The sequence below is a fragment of the Garra rufa genome, chromosome 13, assembly GCF_049309525.1.
Source record: "Garra rufa chromosome 13, GarRuf1.0, whole genome shotgun sequence".
NCBI classification, from domain to species: Eukaryota; Metazoa; Chordata; class Actinopteri; order Cypriniformes; family Cyprinidae; genus Garra; species Garra rufa.
In genome coordinates, this window is record NC_133373.1 from 25,933,951 (window position 1) to 25,952,823 (window position 18,873).

The 18,873-nt window shown below is 32.9% G+C and overlaps 1 protein-coding gene across 1 annotated transcript in view; it reads right to left on the reverse strand.

Annotated features, from left to right (window-relative positions):
* Positions 1–1,643: 1,643 nt before the first annotated feature.
* The window catches only part of rab15 (RAB15, member RAS oncogene family), a 19,316-nt gene continuing 2,086 nt past the window's right edge, over positions 1,644–18,873 (reverse strand). Inside the window, exons 2-7 of the mRNA XM_073816518.1 lie at positions 7,026–7,086; positions 6,887–6,947; positions 6,656–6,733; positions 4,536–4,625; positions 4,389–4,454; positions 1,644–4,223 (exon numbers count right to left, since the gene is read on the reverse strand). Coding sequence (XP_073672619.1) covers positions 4,065–4,223; positions 4,389–4,454; positions 4,536–4,625; positions 6,656–6,733; positions 6,887–6,947; positions 7,026–7,086 — 515 coding nt within the window. The 3' untranslated portion in view covers positions 1,644–4,064. The remainder of the gene's footprint in view (positions 4,224–4,388; positions 4,455–4,535; positions 4,626–6,655; positions 6,734–6,886; positions 6,948–7,025; positions 7,087–18,873) is intronic.

Sequence of the window (18,873 nt, forward strand, 5' to 3'; positions counted from 1 at the left end):
TGATAGAGCTTGGAAGTGCCAGGATAATTTTTAACTTCGATTGGAAACATCTGAAAGAAGGAAGGAAGACATATACACCTAGGATGCCTGGAGGGTGAGTAAATAATGGGCAATTTTTCAATTTTGGGTTAACTACCCTTTAAATCGCAAGAATCGATTAGTACAGCCTGTTTTCAGTTAATGAACTGAATATTGCAGTGCACCTCACATCCAATACATCACAGTAAGCTTTGTGTTTTGTTACTTTTAATATGAAACAAAGTCTCAGATTTCAAATTCTGTCAATTTTATTACAGTTTTTAGACAACAAATGCCGTTTTGGCGCTGTTTAACATCTTGTTTAATGTTGAGTGACAGATCGCTTTGACAAGTAAGTTAAACAAGCGCCTTAGAGAAGCCGATAATCTCCTCCGTTTTAGTACCAGTCCCAGCACGAAATAAACACGAATAAACAGCCAAAGTTATGTTAAAAGAAAGTACAACTTACCGAAACCCGTATCCTGTCTCATGTAATCGCTCAAATAGGTGTTTCGACCGCGCAAAGACGGCAATATAACAGCTTGTAAACTTATGTCACGTAACGTCACATTCACCTCAGAAAAACCCATATTTAGTTACCATAAACTCATTAGTCAGCTAGAAAAATGAATTCTAGAGATGAGCATTTTTCTAAATATGCACTATATATTTTTATTATAATTGTTTACTCTTCTTCAATGTATAATTTATGTTTGAATAAATCCGTCAAGTTTTTATAACAGCCAAATGTTAAATGTTTATATTTCAAAAAACAAATCTGAGTAGAAATATAATTGTTATTGTAACTATATTATTATAAAAAACTTAGAGTGTAATTTAAGCGTATTACACAAATACATTTATTTTAGCCTTCAATATTATATGCACCAACTTTGATCTAATTTACAGCATTAGTTCGATTTCTTTCTTAGAGAAAATTAGCCATGTACTGTACCTGATATCAAATAATCGATGTTGAATCGAATCATAATCGAAGTAAATCGTGAAATTTGTGTCAAAATCCAGCCCTAATAACAAATGTAGTTAACTAATGTTAACAAATGGAACCTAATTGTGTTACCAATATATTAAACATTATTCGAAATATCTTTGTCTTCCTCAGAAGAAAGTGTTTATAAGGAGAATTGTGTAACATATATTTGCACTGTATTATATATTTGACTTGTTTACAAATGATCTGCAAACATAAGCATATGGCATTAAAATAGCTTATTTCCTCTCTCTGTCCAAACTTCATCCAGCTTTGTATGGTCTTGAGAGAGAGATCTGCTTTGCTACAAAATGCACAAGTAGAATATTTAGTTTCAAAGTGCTTTTAAAGTACCATTAATAATCAGTGGCATCAAGGCATAAATTCTTGTTTTGAGACAAAAAAAAAAACATGACCTTGATAAAACTCAGCAAATGAACTGACTTCATTATTAAAATACTTAACAAATGCTGAAGGATAATTTCCCAGTTCTGAGCATTACATAAAACCGCAAACTTCTTCTTCCCCTGTTGTTTCCCCCAAACATGCATAACTATATTTCAGTACACGGATATCAGCTTTGCAAAACTGCCTCCTAGTGTTGACTTGTGGTGTTGCACTAACAGAGACTTACTTTTCATAACTAGATGTTTATTTATAACTATTTGACCCCCTAAACAGAATCACAATATTACAGTTTATATATAAATAACCACATACGCATTTAAATGTCTCAGATTTGTTCATAGACATATTTCATGAAACAACTCAGGTAAGACAGGTAAACATATCAGCATTATTCAAGAGTTCATTTAAATCAACAGAGTACAATACCACTTGCACATATAAATGCTGCAATAGTGTAATATACATTGAATCATTAGCAATACAACCCATTTCATTGCAGCGATGCACATTGGCATCAAATGCTGGGAATCACGACGGTTCAGTCTGCATACATTTCACTCAAGTTTGTATGGGTAGCAGGAGAAAAATATTATTCGGTGTGCCGTGATGAAAATGAAACCCCATCAATTCCAGAATCATTTATAGAGTAAAGGTTGAAACATTCCAAACTATTCTAACCAGCTAAATAGTGATTATTGATGGAAAAAGAGAGCTTGATGTAATACTGGTATAAAATACCACATTAAATGATACTATGAGTCAATTTGCAATAAATTCAAAATAATGAGATAAAAATCCTTGAATTCATTTACAATCACAGTGGACCAGAACTGGTAAGCAGCATGTTTAGTGACCATATTTGTACAGTGCTTTTACAGAAAAGAAGCTTATATTCTTACACTGACATGAGAAGCTTCAATTCATCACTCAATAATAAATATATAACCTTGAAAGAGCATTCATTGGTCAAGTAGGTGCATTCAAGGTTTTAGTATTCAAGAATTTTATAGAAAGCCAAATCAGATCTGAATATATTCACATGAAGTCCCATAGCAAAGCACAAGAAACAATATTAACATGTTAAAGGAATAGCTCACCAAAAAATGAAAATTTGCCTAAAATTTACTTACCCTTATGTCTTTTTTTAAATTAGCGTTAGAAATTTAGCATTACATCACTAGCTCATCAGTGGATCCTTTGCAGTGAATGGGTGCCATCAGAATGAGTTAAACAGCTGATAAAAACATTACAAAATCCAGTCCACCAATTAACATCTTGTAAAGTTGAAATGTGTGTTTGTAATAAATCCATCATTAAAGGAGTAGTTCACTTCCAGAACAAAAATGTACAGATAATATACTCACCCCCTTGTCATCCAAGATGTTCTTGTCTTTCTTTCTTCAGTTGTAAAGAAATTATGCTTTTTGAGGAAAACATTTCAGGATTTCTCTCCATATAATGGACTTCTATGGTGCCCCCGAGTTTGAACTTCCAAAATGCAACTTCAAAGGGCTCTAAATGATCCCATTGTAAATTGTAAATGTTTTTAGAAAATAACCAATCGTTTTGCTAGATAAGGCCCTTCTTTCCTCAGCTGTGATCGTTTAGAGCCATTTGAAGCTGCATTTTAGAAGTTCAAACTCGGGGGCACCATAGAAGTCTATTATATGGAGAGAAATCCTGAAATGTTTTACTCAAAAAACATAATTTCTTTACGACTGAAGAAAGAAAGACATGAACATCTTGGATGGCAAGGGGGTGAGTGCATTATCTGTAAATTTTTGTTCTGAAAGTGAACTACTCCTTTAAGACACTATCCATAATATTGCTTTCTCTGAATCCAAAGTGAAATAGCACAGATCAAGTAGTGTTTACAAGAGAGGACAGTCCGAAACAGTTGTAAACAAAAGTGTTGGTGTATTTTGTTGTGAGAAGACAACATCAGACATACTTTTAATATGGATTATGGAACTTTAGTTTAAAGTTAAGTTCTTAATGATGGATTTGTTTCTTACAAACATGCCGCTTTTCATTTCACAAGTGTGGATTATTGTGATGTTTTTTGTGACTCTCATTTTGTTCCCATTCGCTGCAGATCCACTGGTGAGCAATAGACGCTTAATTAAAAGTAAAAATAATGTTACATTTCCGATCTACATATTGAATGGCCTGAGGTTACGTTAAATATTCAACAGATTTTAATTTTTGAGTGAACTATTCCTTTGAATAAACCATTATGTCAATGCTGCCTTACACTTTAATCAACTTATTTATATTTGTTAAATTTAATTTAACGTGTGACTGACTCTGAATGTGTGGCTTGAGTGAGCATAACTAAATAATGTACAATTGCACTACAGTGCCCATTTGATCAAAAAATTTTAACTGAGAAAAACTGGAAAATATTCTTCATGTACATATACAAGCATTCTGTAAAGTTCCATCTTAATTTATAGTAGCTATAAAATAATGGATAATAAATAATACATAAATATAATATATAAATAAGAATCAGCAGGAAATGAGCCATTAAAGGCACCAAACACTGTTTACCAATAACGTTCAATTTTGCAAAATGATATTCAAAATGTAAACACAACATAAATATGGAAATCAACTGAAAAAGTAGTCATGTCGCTTCCTGTCCTCAGCACCAGCAGGACTTACGGCTGTCGTCGCTAACGTTACACAATCCTTCCTGCTCCTCCAAAACAGCGAGATTGAACTCGTCATTCATTGATCCTCCCAACAAATCCAGATCCTTCTTGTTGGCTTGTAAAACTAATTCAGCCAGTCGAGTGAAAGACTGTAATGAAAAACATGGAAGGAAAATTAGCTCTAGCTAATAATAATAATAATAGAATAGAAAATAAATACAAAACATTTAATTATTTGAAAATTGTATATATTGTTTGCCCATTGAAGAACATAAAAAATACAGAGAAGAAACATTACAGAGACAATATTGTACCTCTGTAATGTTGTGGTTGGTAAAGGCACTTGTCTCATAAAAGTCCATTCCATAAGCCTTGGCAAGCTGGAGCGAGAAAGATTAAGATGTCTAAAGAAAGTCTTTAACCTCAGACATTATATATCAGGTGTGTCACAGGATTATTACCTTATTTCCCTGTTCTGTAGCTACTTGTCTCTTCTGCTCTTCATCAGACTTGTTCCCAACAAGTATCTTCTGCACTTTCTCAGGGGCGTACTGATCAGAGACAGAACAGACGGCGAATGGATGGAGCAAAGCAGAAACAGACAAATATATAGAGATATAAAATTCATTTAACTAGTGCTCCGGTTTGAGTAAAAACAATAATCACAATTATTCTTTTGTCCTCTTGTGGGAAAAAGAGGGTTAGTTTTTTAACGTAACATACAAATCATACAGTGGGGTCCAAAAGTTCACAATGAACATTTGAGATTCAAATTTCAGTGTTTTATTTCTGATAATAATATATAAACATATCTGTAACATTAAAAAGGCAAATAAGGAAAAAATACACACTACCAGTCGAAAGTTTTTGAACAGTAAGATTTTGAATGTTTTTCAAAGAAGCCTCTTCTGCTCACCAAGCCTGCATTTATTTGCTTTAAAATACAGCAAAAACAGTAAAAATTTGAAATATTTTTACTATTTAAAATGACTGTTTTCTATTTGAATTTATTTTAAAATTGAATTTATTCCTTTTATTTTAAACCTGAATTTTTAGCATAATTACTCTAGTCACATGATCGTTCAGAAATCGTTCTAATATTCTGATTTGCTGCTCAAAAAAACATTATTATTACGTTGAAATAAGGCCGAGAAGAGTTTTTTTTTAGGTTTCTTTGATGAACAAAGTTCAGAAAAACAACATTTATCTAAAATAGAAATCTAAATGTCTTTATCATTACTTTTTATCATTTTAAAACATCCTTTCTAAATGAAAGTATTCATTTCTATCATTTATTTTCCCCAAAAAATGATACTGACTCCAAGCTTTTGAATGGTATAGTGTATAATATTACAAAAGATTTTTATTTCAGATAAATGCAGATGTTTGGATCTTTCTATTCACCAAAGAATCCTGAAAGTAACAAGGATAGTAAAGTAACAGCAAATCAGCATATTAGAATGATTATGTGATCATGTGACACTGAAGGCTGGAGTAATGATGCTGAAAATTGAGCTTTGATCACAGGAATAAATTACATTTTAAAATATATTAAAATAGAAAACAGTTGTTTTAAGTCATAAAAATATTTCAAACTTTAACTGTTTTTTTTTTCTGTACTTTGGATCAAATAAATGCAGGCTTGGTGAGCAGAAGAGACTTCTTTAAAAACATTAAAAAAATCTTACTGTTCAAAAACTTTTGACTGGTAGTGTATATTATTAATATTAATTAAAAAATAAAGTGTTGTGGTGTTATAAAATCAAAATAAATAAATAGACAAATAAATAGAATAAAAAATGTAGGATTTATAATTTGTAAAAAAAAAAAAAATATTAGTAAGTAACAAATTTGCATAGTGTCCCAAAATAAAAAAATATTTCTGATTTATTTGACATTACAATGTTTCTTTGTTTTATTTTTTTCTAAATCCCAAAACACCCAACTGCCACTTTTAGGATTCCTAATATTGTTCTGGGAGTCTCCTACAATAGGTTTATATGTATGCAAGTAAAAAAAAAACGCTTTGGTTTTCTCAAAATATGCATTTAATATCACCTCATTGTCCAGTGATTCTCAAACGATTCGTTCGAAGCAGTTTAAAGATTCAATTTCTCTAAACCCCTCCTTTCCATGAGCCTACTCTGCTCTGATTGGTCAGAGGCCCCAGTCTGTTGTGATTGGTCTACCACGTACAGCGCTTGTCAGAAAAGATACACTTATTGCCATAGATCGGTATTTTGAACTCTTGATAGAAAATATAATCATCTATCATTTATCATATTTACTGGTTGTGATTCAGTTGAGTCAGCCAGTCCAAATAAACTAGGTACTGAGCCATCTTTCAAGAGCAAGCGTTTTGTGAACCTGGCAATTAGAGAAGCAGTCTTCAGGAAAATGATGTGTTTGAGATGGGTTCAAGTTGCTCACGGCCGGCGTATAACATAAGAGGAAATGTGAGAAAATGTGTTACACAGAGGAAGGGGCGGTGGAATTTAAATGAAGAGATATTAATAAGGAGCCGGTTATATATAGTTACACAGAACATAAGACAGATATGCTTTAAAATCTACAATCTCACCTCATCTACATCACTGGCCCACTTCATGATGTGCTGGAACGAACGCTCGCTTGTGATGTCATACACCAGAAAAATACCCTGTTGATAGAAAATCCATTTCAGCCCACCCATACATAATAATGAGTGTTTATCAGTGAAGTATATCACACAATGGAGACCAACAGGCATCTCTATTAGATCTGACTCCATTATTAGATCAGTATATGAGTCAGTGAGATGTGTGAAGATCACCTGTGCTCTTCTGTAGTACTGCTTAGTGATGGTCTGATATCTCTCCTGACCTGCTGTGTCCCTGCGTACATACAAACATCTGATTAGCACAACCAATGGATCATACGTTGTCATATCATCAGAGAAAAATAAAACATACCATATCTGTATTCGTACTTTAATGCCATCTATCTCCAAGGTCTTCATTTTGAAATCGACACCTGGGGTGAAAAAAAGGAAAATATTTCATAATGATTTTATATAAGTTTAAAATAAAATAAGCACTCGTTGTTGTGATATTGACGCAACTCGTCTGTTAAATCATCTTCAGGCTCTAAGCTAGATCTAAATGAAATCTTTCAGCATAAGCAGTATTCTTGTGAACTTTACTGAACCGTTCAAATCAGACTTATAAAAAGGCAGTGAAGTAATATGGAATAAGAATAATAAGCAGAAATTGTGACCACTATTACAACAGTTCTTTAGTGCCATGTTAAAAAATAAAAATATATATATATATATAATTACAGGATTAAAGTCATAATATTTTGTGAATAAAGCTGAAATGTCTCGAGAATAAATTTGAAATGTTTCAAGAATGAAGTCAAAATTATGAGAAAAGTCGAAAAGTTTTAAGAAAATAAGTCGAAATGTTTTGAGAAGTCAAAAAGTTTCAAGAAGTCTAAATTACGAGAATCAAGTCAAAATATTTTGAGAATAAAGTTGAAATGTTTCAAGAATAAAGTCGAAATGTTTCGAGCATAAAATCTAAATATTTTGAGAATGAAGTCAAACTGTTTCGAGAATAAAGTCGAAATGTTTAGAGAATAAAGTTGAAAGTTTCGAGAATAAAGTCGAAATATTACAAGAATAGAGTCTAAATGTTTTGAGAATAAAGTCAAATGTTTTGAGAAAAGACTAAATGTTTTGAGAATAAAGTCTAAATGTTTTGAGAATAAAATCTAAATGTTTTGAGAATAAAGTCAAAATGTTTTGAGAATAAAGTCAAAAAGTTTTGAGAATAAAGTTGAAATATTACAAGAATATAGTCTAAATGTTTTGAGAATATAGTCTAAATGTTTTGAGAATATAGTCTAAATGTTTTGAGAATAAAGTCTAAATGTTTTGAGAATATAGTCTAAATGTTTTGAGAATAAAGTCGAAATGTTTTGAGAATAAAGTCGAAATGTTTTGAGAATAAAGTCGAAATGTTTTGAGAATATAGTCTAAATGTTTTGAGAATAAAGTCTAAATGTTTTGAGAATATAGTCTAAATGTTTTGAGAATAAAGTCGAAATGTTTTGAGAATAAAGTCTAAATGTTTTGAGAATAAAGTTGAAATATTACAAGAATATAGTCTAAATGTTTTGAGAATATAGTCTAAATGTTTTGAGAATAAAGTTGAAATGTTTTGAGAATAAAGTCGAAATGTTTTGAGAATAAAGTCTAAATGTTTTGAGAATAAAGTTGAAATATTACAAGAATATAGTCTAAATGTTTTGAGAATATAGTCTAAATGTTTTGAGAATAAAGTCTAAATGTTTTGAGAATAAAGTCGAAAAGTTTTGAGAATAAAGTTGAAATATTACAAGAATATAGTCTAAAGAGAATATAGTCTAAATGTTTTGAGAATATAGTCTAAATGTTTTGAGAATAAAGTCTAAATGTTTTGAGAATAAAGTCGAAAAGTTTCGAGAATAAAGTTGAAAAGTTTCGAGAATAAAGTTGAAATATTACGAGAATAGAGTCGAAATGTTTTGAGTATAAAGTCGAAAAGTTTTGAGAATAAAGTTGAAACATTACAAGAATATAGTCTAAATGTTTTGAGAATAAAGTCTAAATGTTTTGAGAATAAAGTCTAAATGTTTTGAGAATATAGTCTAAATGTTTTGAGAATAAAGTCGAAATGTTTTGAGAATAAAGTCGAAATGTTTTGAGAATAAAGTCTAAATGTTTTGAGAATAAAGTTGAAATATTACAAGAATATAGTCTAAATGTTTTGAGAATATAGTCTAAATGTTTTGAGAATAAAGTCTAAATGTTTTGAGAATAAAGTCGAAAAGTTTTGAGAATAAAGTTGAAATATTACAAGAATATAGTCTAAAGAGAATATAGTCTAAATGTTTTGAGAATATAGTCTAAATGTTTTGAGAATAAAGTCTAAATGTTTTGAGAATAAAGTCGAAAAGTTTCGAGAATAAAGTTGAAATATTACAAGAATATAGTCTAAAGAGAATATAGTCTAAATGTTTTGAGAATATAGTCTAAATGTTTTGAGAATAAAGTCTAAATGTTTTGAGAATAAAGTCGAAATATTACAAGAATATAGTCTAAATGTTTTGAGAATATAGTCTAAATGTTTTGAGAATAAAGTCTAAATGTTTTGAGAATATAGTCTAAATGTTTTGAGAATATAGTCTAAATGTTTTGAGAATAAAGTCTAAATGTTTTGAGAATATAGTCTAAATGTTTTGAGAATAAAGTCGAAATGTTTTGAGAATAAAGTCGATATATTACAAGAATATAGTCTAAATGTTTTGAGAATATAGTCTAAATGTTTTGAGAATAAAGTCTAAATGTTTTGAGAATAAAGTCTAAATGTTTTGAGAATAAAGTCGAAAAGTTTTGAGAATAAAGTTGAAATATTACAAGAATATAGTCTAAAGAGAATAAAGTCTAAATGTTTTGAGTATAAAGTCGAAAAGTTTCAAAAATAAAGTCAAAATGTTTGGAGAATAAAGTCAAAATGACGAGAATGAAGTCGAAATGCTTCGAGAATAAAGTTGAAATTTTGAGAATAAAGTCGAAATGTTTCGAGAATAAAATCTAAATATTTTGAGAATGAAGTCGAAATGTTTCAAGAATAATGTCGAAATTACAATAGTCAAACTGTTTGGAGAATAAAGTCGAAATGTTTCGAGAATAAAGTTGAAAGTTTCGAGAATAAAGTCGAAATATTACAAGAATAGAGTCTAAATGTTTTGAGAATAAAGTCAAATGTTTTGAGAAAAGACTAAATGTTTTGAGAATAAAGTCTAAATGTTTTGAGAATAAAGTCTAAATGTTTTGAGAATAAAGTCTAAATGTTTTGAGAAAAGACTAAATGTTTTGAGAATAAAGTCTAAATGTTTTGAGAAAAGACTAAATGTTTTGAGAATAAAGTCAAATGTTTTGAGAAAAGACTAAATGTTTTGAGAATAAAGTCAAAATGTTTTGAGAATAAAGTCAAAATGTTTTGAGAAAAGACTAAATGTTTTGAGAATAAAGTCTAAATGTTTTGAGAATCAAGTCAAAAAGTTTTGAGAATAAAGTTGAAATATTACAAGAATAAAGTCTAAATGTTTTGAGAATAAAGTCGAAATGTTTTGAAAATAAAGTTGAAATATTACAAGAATATAGTCTAAAGAGAATATAGTCTAAATGTTTTGAGAATAAAGTCTAAATGTTTTGAGAATAAAGTCGAAAAGTTTCGAGAATAAAGTTGAAAAGTTTCGAGAATAAAGTTGAAATATTACGAGAATAGAGTCGAAATGTTTTGAGAATAAAGTCGAAATGTTTTGAAAATAAAGTTGAAATATTACAAGAATATAGTCTAAAGAGAATATAGTCTAAATGTTTTGAGAATAAAGTTGAAAAGTTTTGAGAATAAAGTTGAAAAGTTTCGAGAATAAAGTTGAAATATTACGAGAATAGAGTCGAAATGTTTTGAGAATAAAGTCGAAATGTTTTGAGTATAAAGTCGAAAAGTTTCAAAAATAAAGTCAAAATGTTTGGAGAATAAAGTCAAAATGACGAGAATGAAGTCGAAATGCTTCGAGAATAAAGTTGAAATTTTGAGAATAAAGTCGAGATGTTTCGAGAATAAAGTCGAAAAGTTTCAAGAATAAAGTCGAAATATTATGAGAATAAAGTCAAAATATTCGAGAATAAAGTCAAAATGACGAGAATGAAGTCAAAATATCACGAGAATAAAGATGAAAAGTTTTGAGAATGAAGTCTAAATGTTTTGAGAATAGAGTCTAAATGTTTTGAGAATAAACTCAAAAAGTTTCAAAAATAAAGTCAAAATGTTTGGAAAATAAAGCCAAAATGACGAGAATGAAGTCGAAATGCTTCGAGAATAAAGTCGAAAAAAGTTTCAAGAATAAAGTTAAAATATTACGAGAATAAAGTCAAAATGTTTCGAGAATAGAGTCAAAATGTTTCGAGAATAAAGTCAAAATGTTTCGAGAATAAAGTCAAAATGTTTTCAGAATAAAGTCAAAATGACGAGAATGAAGTCAAAATATTACGAGACTAAAGTCGAAATTGAGAGAATTAAATTTGTGCGTGTCAGTCTGAATGAACAATATAGTAAAATAAAGTAAAGTAATAAAGTATATAAATCACTCACACACACTTAGATACAACCACTTGATACATCAAAATAAGACTGGGGGAGTTTTTAGTGAGTAATCAGCTTGGTAAAACTTGAGTAAATATCTGTGTCTGTGACCAATATTTAGCTTTGATAATTGATGATCCAAAAAGAGTTAAAAGTTAACTATTAAAAAGACTAGCTGAACATAAGTTCACGAAAAAAAAAAAAAGTAAAATGTTTAAAAGCACTAACTATATGAGATTCATACTTGTCATTAAATGACATTGATAACGTAAAAATATATATATAAAAAATATTTTTCTGAAGTAATGTATTGTTTAATGAAGTTATTTCCTTCATTAAAAACTATTTTATTCAGTTTATTTTGAGAAGTGAACATGAAAGTGTACTGCATGGTAGGAATGACGCATTCTTGTAAGGTATGAAACCATAACGAGATCTTGAGCCTTGAAAGAAAGCACCTCTCTTTTAAACCTGGGTCAGGCAAGAAAATAAAGCCACAGAAAAACTGCAGTAATAAATGGGTATCTGTCAATAAAGTCCACTGCGAGACATTCCAGCTCCCGGAAGAGTTGTTTTTCGAGGAAGTTCCTTTCTCAATAACAATTATGGCTCCAAAACAACAGTAGTCAGGTGGTCTTTTTTATTTTTAACATGCCCTGGCAGCAATGTGATTAAAATGACCAAATTTCTTAGTTAGAGAGACAACTTAGACAGCTTGTATAGATGTCTTAATATCAAACACAATTTTTTCAAAGGATTCAATTCAGTGTCTGGAACCAGATGGCATGCTGTGCATGAGAAAATGCAAGCACACGAAATACTCAAATAAGACATGAGTACAAAACCATCTTGACAGTTGAATGCCATCCACAGAGCTCCATAGCCTCTTGTTTATTAAACGACATTAAATAAAGCAGTAGTGTTAGTGCCCTGAGCTTTCACACAGGGACACACGAAAAGGTCATCACTACAGCCACTGAATTGTTTGTCCTGGGGCAAAGACAGATAATGAAAGAGCTGCCCTTCCCGTCCTTTATTCCAGAATCTCAACAGTGAAAGGAACACAAAAATAAAAGAGAAACCAAACCAACAATTTCACCTTACGTAAAATCTACTGATATCCTTTCCTCATTAAATATGCACTCACATGAGATGAAGATGAAATCGCAAACCAGTTAAAAGCTGTTTTGTTTTACATAGTGTGTAACCATTCATTCGAGCGGCCATGTTGGATCACATGACAAGCTGTTCACTGTACCTTGGTAACCCCCTGTTATTGGAAACTCAAGCACACAGAATAAATTAATCATGGTTGACTGCGATTAGCACATTTCCAGAGTATTATCATCATTCAAAAACTACTGCTTTTGGGTGATGGCGCAATATCCCATACCAGCCAGTGTGACATAAATCAAAAATGAATGAGTGGACCTTTAACAGATTTTAGGTCAGATTTCTTCCATATTCTCAAGGGCAGTTATGATGGCTTCTTGATTTGATAAACCAGCTTACATCCAAGCCCTTTTATTTAAATCAATACCATACAGAGGTACAGTACAGATCCTGCACTTTATGTGACCCTCTACCACAAAACCAATCATAAGGGTACATTTTTTTAAATTAAGGTTTGTACAAAATCTGAAAGCTGAATTAATACGCTTTCCATTGATGTATGGTTTGTTATGATAGGACGAGGTACAACTATTTGAAAATCTGGAATCTGAGGGTGCAAAATAAATAAAATATAAATAAAATACCCAAATGAAATTCTTAGTAATGCATATTACTAATCAAAAATTAAGTTTTAATATACAGTCAAGCCCGAAATTATTCATACCCCTGGCAAATTCTGACTATTCAACCAGCAAGTTTTTTTTTTTTTACTGGAAATGACACAGGCTTCTCCCAAAAGATAATAAGACGATGTACAAGAGGCATCATTGTGGAAAAAAAATTACTTATCTTTTATTTACATTTAAACAAAAAGTGGCATGTCCATAATTATTCATACCCTTCTCAATAATCAATAGAAAAGCCTATTTTTTGGCTATTACAGCAATCAAACGCTTCCTATAATTGCTGAATACATGTCTTTACTGGTATTTTTGCCCATTCATCTTTAGTAATAAGCTCCAACTCCAACTTTCAGGTTGGAGGGTCTCCTTGCCATCACCCTGATCTTTAGCTCCCTCCACAGATTCTCAATTGGATTTAAGTCAGGACTCTGGCTGCAAACTGCAAAACGTTAATGTTTTTGTCTGCTAACCATTTCTTCACCACTTTTGCTGTGTGTTTTGGGTCGTTGTCGTGCTGAAATGTCCACTGGTGCCCAAGGCCAAGTTTCTCTGCAGACTGTCTGATGTTGTTGTTAAGAATTTTGATGTATTGCTCCTTTTTCATGGTGCCGTTTACTGTGATTAGGTTCCCTGGTCCACCGGCTGAAAAACACCCCCAAAACATTAGGTTCCCACCACCATGTTTGACAGTGGGGATGGTGTTCTTAGGGTTGAAGGCTTCTTCTTTTTTATGCCAAATGAAGGCTACATCATTGTGGCCAAAAATTTTTGTTTTATCTGACCATAAAACAGAAGACCAGAAGTCTTCTTCTTTATCCAGATGAGCATTTGCAAAGGCTAAGCGGGCTGTTGTGTGCCTTATCTGGAGAAGTGGTGTCCTCCTTGGTCTGCGTCTGTGGAACCCAGTGGTGTGCAGTGTCTGTTGGACTGTCTGCCTTGAGATGTTGCCACCAGCAGAGCCCAGATTCATCAGGATGGCCTTGGTGGTGATCCTTGGATTCTTTTTTTACCTCTCTCACTATGGCCAGCACAGGTGTCACTTTTGGCTTCTGACCATGTCCTGTATTTTTTTATATTTTTTAATAATACTTTGCACTGTAGCCACTGGAACTTCAAAACATTTAGATATGGTCTTATAGCCCTTTCCTGACTTGTGAGCAGCCACAATGCGCAGCCGCAGGTCCTCAGTGAGCTCCTTTGTCTTAGCCATGACTGTCCACCAACCAACAGCAGAGAGCTTCTGTTTTTCACCTGTTGAGTTGATTAAAACAGCTGTTCCCAATGAATCAGGGTAATTAGGATGTTTTAGAACAGCTTGGACTATTTGGAATGGTATAGAACTTTGGATTTTCCCATAGACTGTGACAGTTTGCAAAGGGTATGAATAATTTTGGACATGCCACTTTTTGTTTAAATGTAAATAAAAGCTGAGAAATATTTTTTTCCACAATGATGCCTCTTGTACATCGTCTTATAATCTTTTGGGAGAAGCCTGTGTCATTTCTGGTCAAAAACAAACTTGCTTGTTTAATAAAAGTAACTTTAAGTCAGAATTTGCCAGGGGTATGAATAATGTCGGGCTTGACTGTTATATGTATTTAAAAGTTGAAAAAAAAATAAACACTGTACGTTTTTAGACATTTTTCATTTTAGTATTTTTGATGCAAAAGAAAGAGACCTGTCAAAACTTAATATGTTCTCATTGTTCTGCCTATGTAAAACTCAAAGCTACGGTGGCCGAGAGAGCTCAATGCACTGCAACTTAAGAAAACACATGCAAACAGAAAAAACAACAACAAATTAAGAAAACATCTTCATCAGTTTGACAACACAGGCGCTGTAAATCCTCGCAACGCAAACACAAATACGGAAACGCGCTGCAAATTTTCACAACACAACCAAACTCAGAAACGTGCTGCCAACACACGAACGCACTGTAAACTAACAAACGCGCTGCAAATAGGACGGTCCACAACGGAAATGTTTCGGGGGACCTCAAAAAGTGACAAACCCATCTGGGACCTGATTATTTGTTCAGTGGCTGTTGGTCAGAGCAGAGGTGTTGTCGGTGAACTATCACCTTTTAGTGATAGTATAGTATCACTTAAAGGTGATAGTGATATAAATAATCAGGTAATATAGTGATATAAATAATCAGGTCCCAGATGGGTTCGTCACTTTTTGAGGTCCCCCTGAAACATTTCCGTTGTGGACCGTGCTATTTGCAGCGCGTTTCTGAGTTTGGTTGTGTTGTGAGAATTTGCAGCGCATTTCCGTATTTGTGTTTGCGTTGCGAGGATTTGCAGCGCCTGTGTTGTCAAACTGATGAAGATGTTTTCTTAATTTGTTGTTGTTTTTTCTGTTTGCATGTGTTTTCTTAAGTTTACAGCGCGTTGAGCTCTCTCGGCCACCGTATAAAGCAGAAGCAAAAGTAATCCAATATCCTGAAACCTGTTACCTGGATATTTTCAGTAGATGACTTCACAATGGTTGGCATTTGAATATAGTGATTTTAGACTAAAAAATCAAGACTACTTATGAACCATGTACACACTTGACTTATCCATCTACAGCAATGGTTATCTTAAAAAGACATCATTATAGTTCAAAGTCTGTGTCTAAAAGGGATAGTTCACTCAAAAATGAACATTCTGACATCATTTAATCACCCTTGTAATCATCCTTGTCACATTAGGATAAAGAAAAACACCTTTTATTTCAAGTAGTACTTACATAAAATAGTAGTCTACATAAAATAAATTTAATGAGTAAAAACCATTACTTTGTAACTGTAACTTAGGATTTTACTTTAGCGCTTACATGACATTGATGTACTAAAACGACAATGTTTTCAGAACGATCCCCAATCACAAGGACTTGAAAATGACTAAAGCCGCTGTATGCATGCCAGGCCAGTAGTTGGCGATGCCGCTTTGTGAAGAAACACTACACACCTGCGCGCACATCTATTGACTGAACACGTAGCATGTTTTTATAGTTTACACTAACACATTAATGGAAGAGTTTTCAAAAATTTGCACTTTGAAATACGTTTTCAAAAGTTTTCAGGCCCCCAAAACCCTGTTGTCGTGTAAATAAAAGGCCAAAACCCATGTAAAGTTGTTGTTTTAAGTTGTTGTTGGTGTTGTGTAAATGCCCCCTGAGTAAAAGTACAAGTATTAGGTTTTAAAAGGGACATCAGATGCCCATTTTCCACGTTGGTATGACTTACTTTAATCAAAATTTCTCAATGGTCGTGTAAAACAACACACTTTTTACCTTTACCTCAAACAGCTTTGTTCACAGTGACCTGTTTTGGTGCATGGCTCTTTAAATGATAATGAGCTACTGCTCACTCCACTCCCTCTTCCATTTTTTGTTTATTCAGTGGTGCAATACCATCAAAAACAAACTTATCCACTGCATCCTCAGTGGCTCTGATGTCAGAAGAAAATGAAGACTCTTATGTTTACTTTTACATCCAACTACAAAACACCTGCACTGCTTACGAGACATTGTTGTCGCTACATCTGTTCGAGCACGAAAATGGTGGACAGCGTACAACCTGCTGAGGGAGGAAATATGCTAATAAGGGACAGTCCGTCAGTGGTCATAGGCAGAGCCTGAGCTCAGAAAATGAAAATAGCTTGATAATTGAGACTGTTTAGGTTTTCTGGGGAGTAAAAAAAATAAAGGAATCAATGGAATATTATCATTGTAGGGTGGTTGTCCACACACTGCTAAGACACATTTATATAGGGTTGCACGATTAATCGAAGGCGATTGTCATGCGCATTTTGTCAGTAAAGCCAGTTGTGTAATCAGTAGTAAATCTCCAGCACATGCTTTCAGATGTAGCAGCATGTACTACACAGAGCCGTAGTTCACTGACAAGCTGCGCTATATCACGTTCATTACCGCAGACGATTTAATCACGCAATAATGAAATCGAAAGAAATCGTTCTGTGATAATGACAGCTGTATGCGTAGCTTCTCAGTGAAATACGGCTCTGTGTAGTAAATGCCGCTACATCTGAAAGCATGTGAAAATACCACTTTTAATAAGATGTTTTTACTTCAAACTCACTTCATAACGTCAGTTGAGTGTTTGAAATATATACTTTTGTGAGTTGATGTGGCTTCTCACACAGAATAAGGCACACAACATATTTCATAGTATTCTAAGCAGTGATAAAGGAATGCATTATAAATATACTTTATTATAATAAAATTATAATAAGATAAACCATATATTGTCATAGTCTTGTGTTCTGTTTATTCAGCTGAAGCGATTTCCTGGGTTTCTTCTTCGGGGCGTATTTGAAGTTTCCGCACGAGAGCGCCCTTTGGCCTTCGGATGAAGACTTACTGTTGATCACAGAACCGTGCTTCATTGAAAGATACGCATGACAATCGCCGCTTCTGCCTAATCGTGAATGCGATTTCATTGTGCAGCCCTACATTTATATGCAAACACCACATAAAAGTGAATTTTGCATCCGATGTCCTTTTTAACAGAACGTTTATTTATTACAGAATTACAGATTCCCCCAAAATATTAAAGCATAGTAGTGAAATACTTTACATGTCTGATACTGTAAGGTTTATAAGCACCAAAAATATAAAGACAATTAAAGCAGAACTGACAGACGGTAATAAGTATTAAACTTGTCATATCGTGCCAGAGCTGTAACAACTGAATTATCACTTGACACTTTCCTTCCGAGACAATGGCTAATTGGAAATGGAAATAATTTGAACAAGACAACAGACAGATATGCTATGGTGATTAGCACATACAAATTTAAACACACGTCCAATTTCTCTAGCGTTGACAGAATCATAAACAACAGACTAGAGAAAGCAATGAAATAGAAATGAAGCTCATATCTTGTTTTATTAGTAGTCCTCAAACTAATCAATCAACAGCTGCTTTCAATAGCAAGAATAATGTAGCATAGCAGCATGCTGCCTCGAGGCAAATAGATAACTTCTAAGAACCATTAGCTAATGTTTCAAATTAACTTTCAGACCACACGGATATCTCTTCCACTGTGAATAATGTTTCAGTACAGCGCTAAAACCCTTGACAGCCTAGTATCATAATATATATGGGTCATAGCCCTGCGGACTAGAGCTTATTGAACCCTGTTTTAGGGCAAGACACCAGCCATCTCTCAGGACCGGTCAGACTAAAGCTTTTATCTCCTGCAGTTAAAGATTGTTCTGTATCACATCACTACTCATCCAAAAGAGATCCATCCCGGCATATTAAATAAACACCAGCGGGCAGACAGCTGGCTGCAGGAATGAGTCAGGACCTCCGATTCCTTATTTTATTTGGGAGGATATCATCAGAAACAATAGGAGGGTGTTATGAATCTTATGCCTGATTTTAAAAGTAAGCCACTTGATATTATTCGCTCCCCTGGAAACACAGAGAGAGCAACACAACAGAGCATACCCTGAACTTTTGCAAAATAACAGCCTGACATTCACTCCACAACTAATGAAGCATGTGATTTAATTGAGGGCTAACATTTTTGGTACTGGTTCAGCGGCTCAAATGCTTCATTAAAGGAATAGTTTGGCCAAAATGTGAATTTTGTCAGCATTTATTTACCCTCGCGTCTTTTTAAAAACATATATTTTTCAGTTCAAACTAAAATGACAATTTAATCATTATTTACTCAAGCTTATATGTGACCCTGGACCACAAAATATGGGTCCAAATTATAGATTTTTCTTTTATGCCAAAAATCATTAGGATGATAAGTAAAGATCATGTTCCATGGAAATATTTTGTAGATTTCATACTAATAATATAT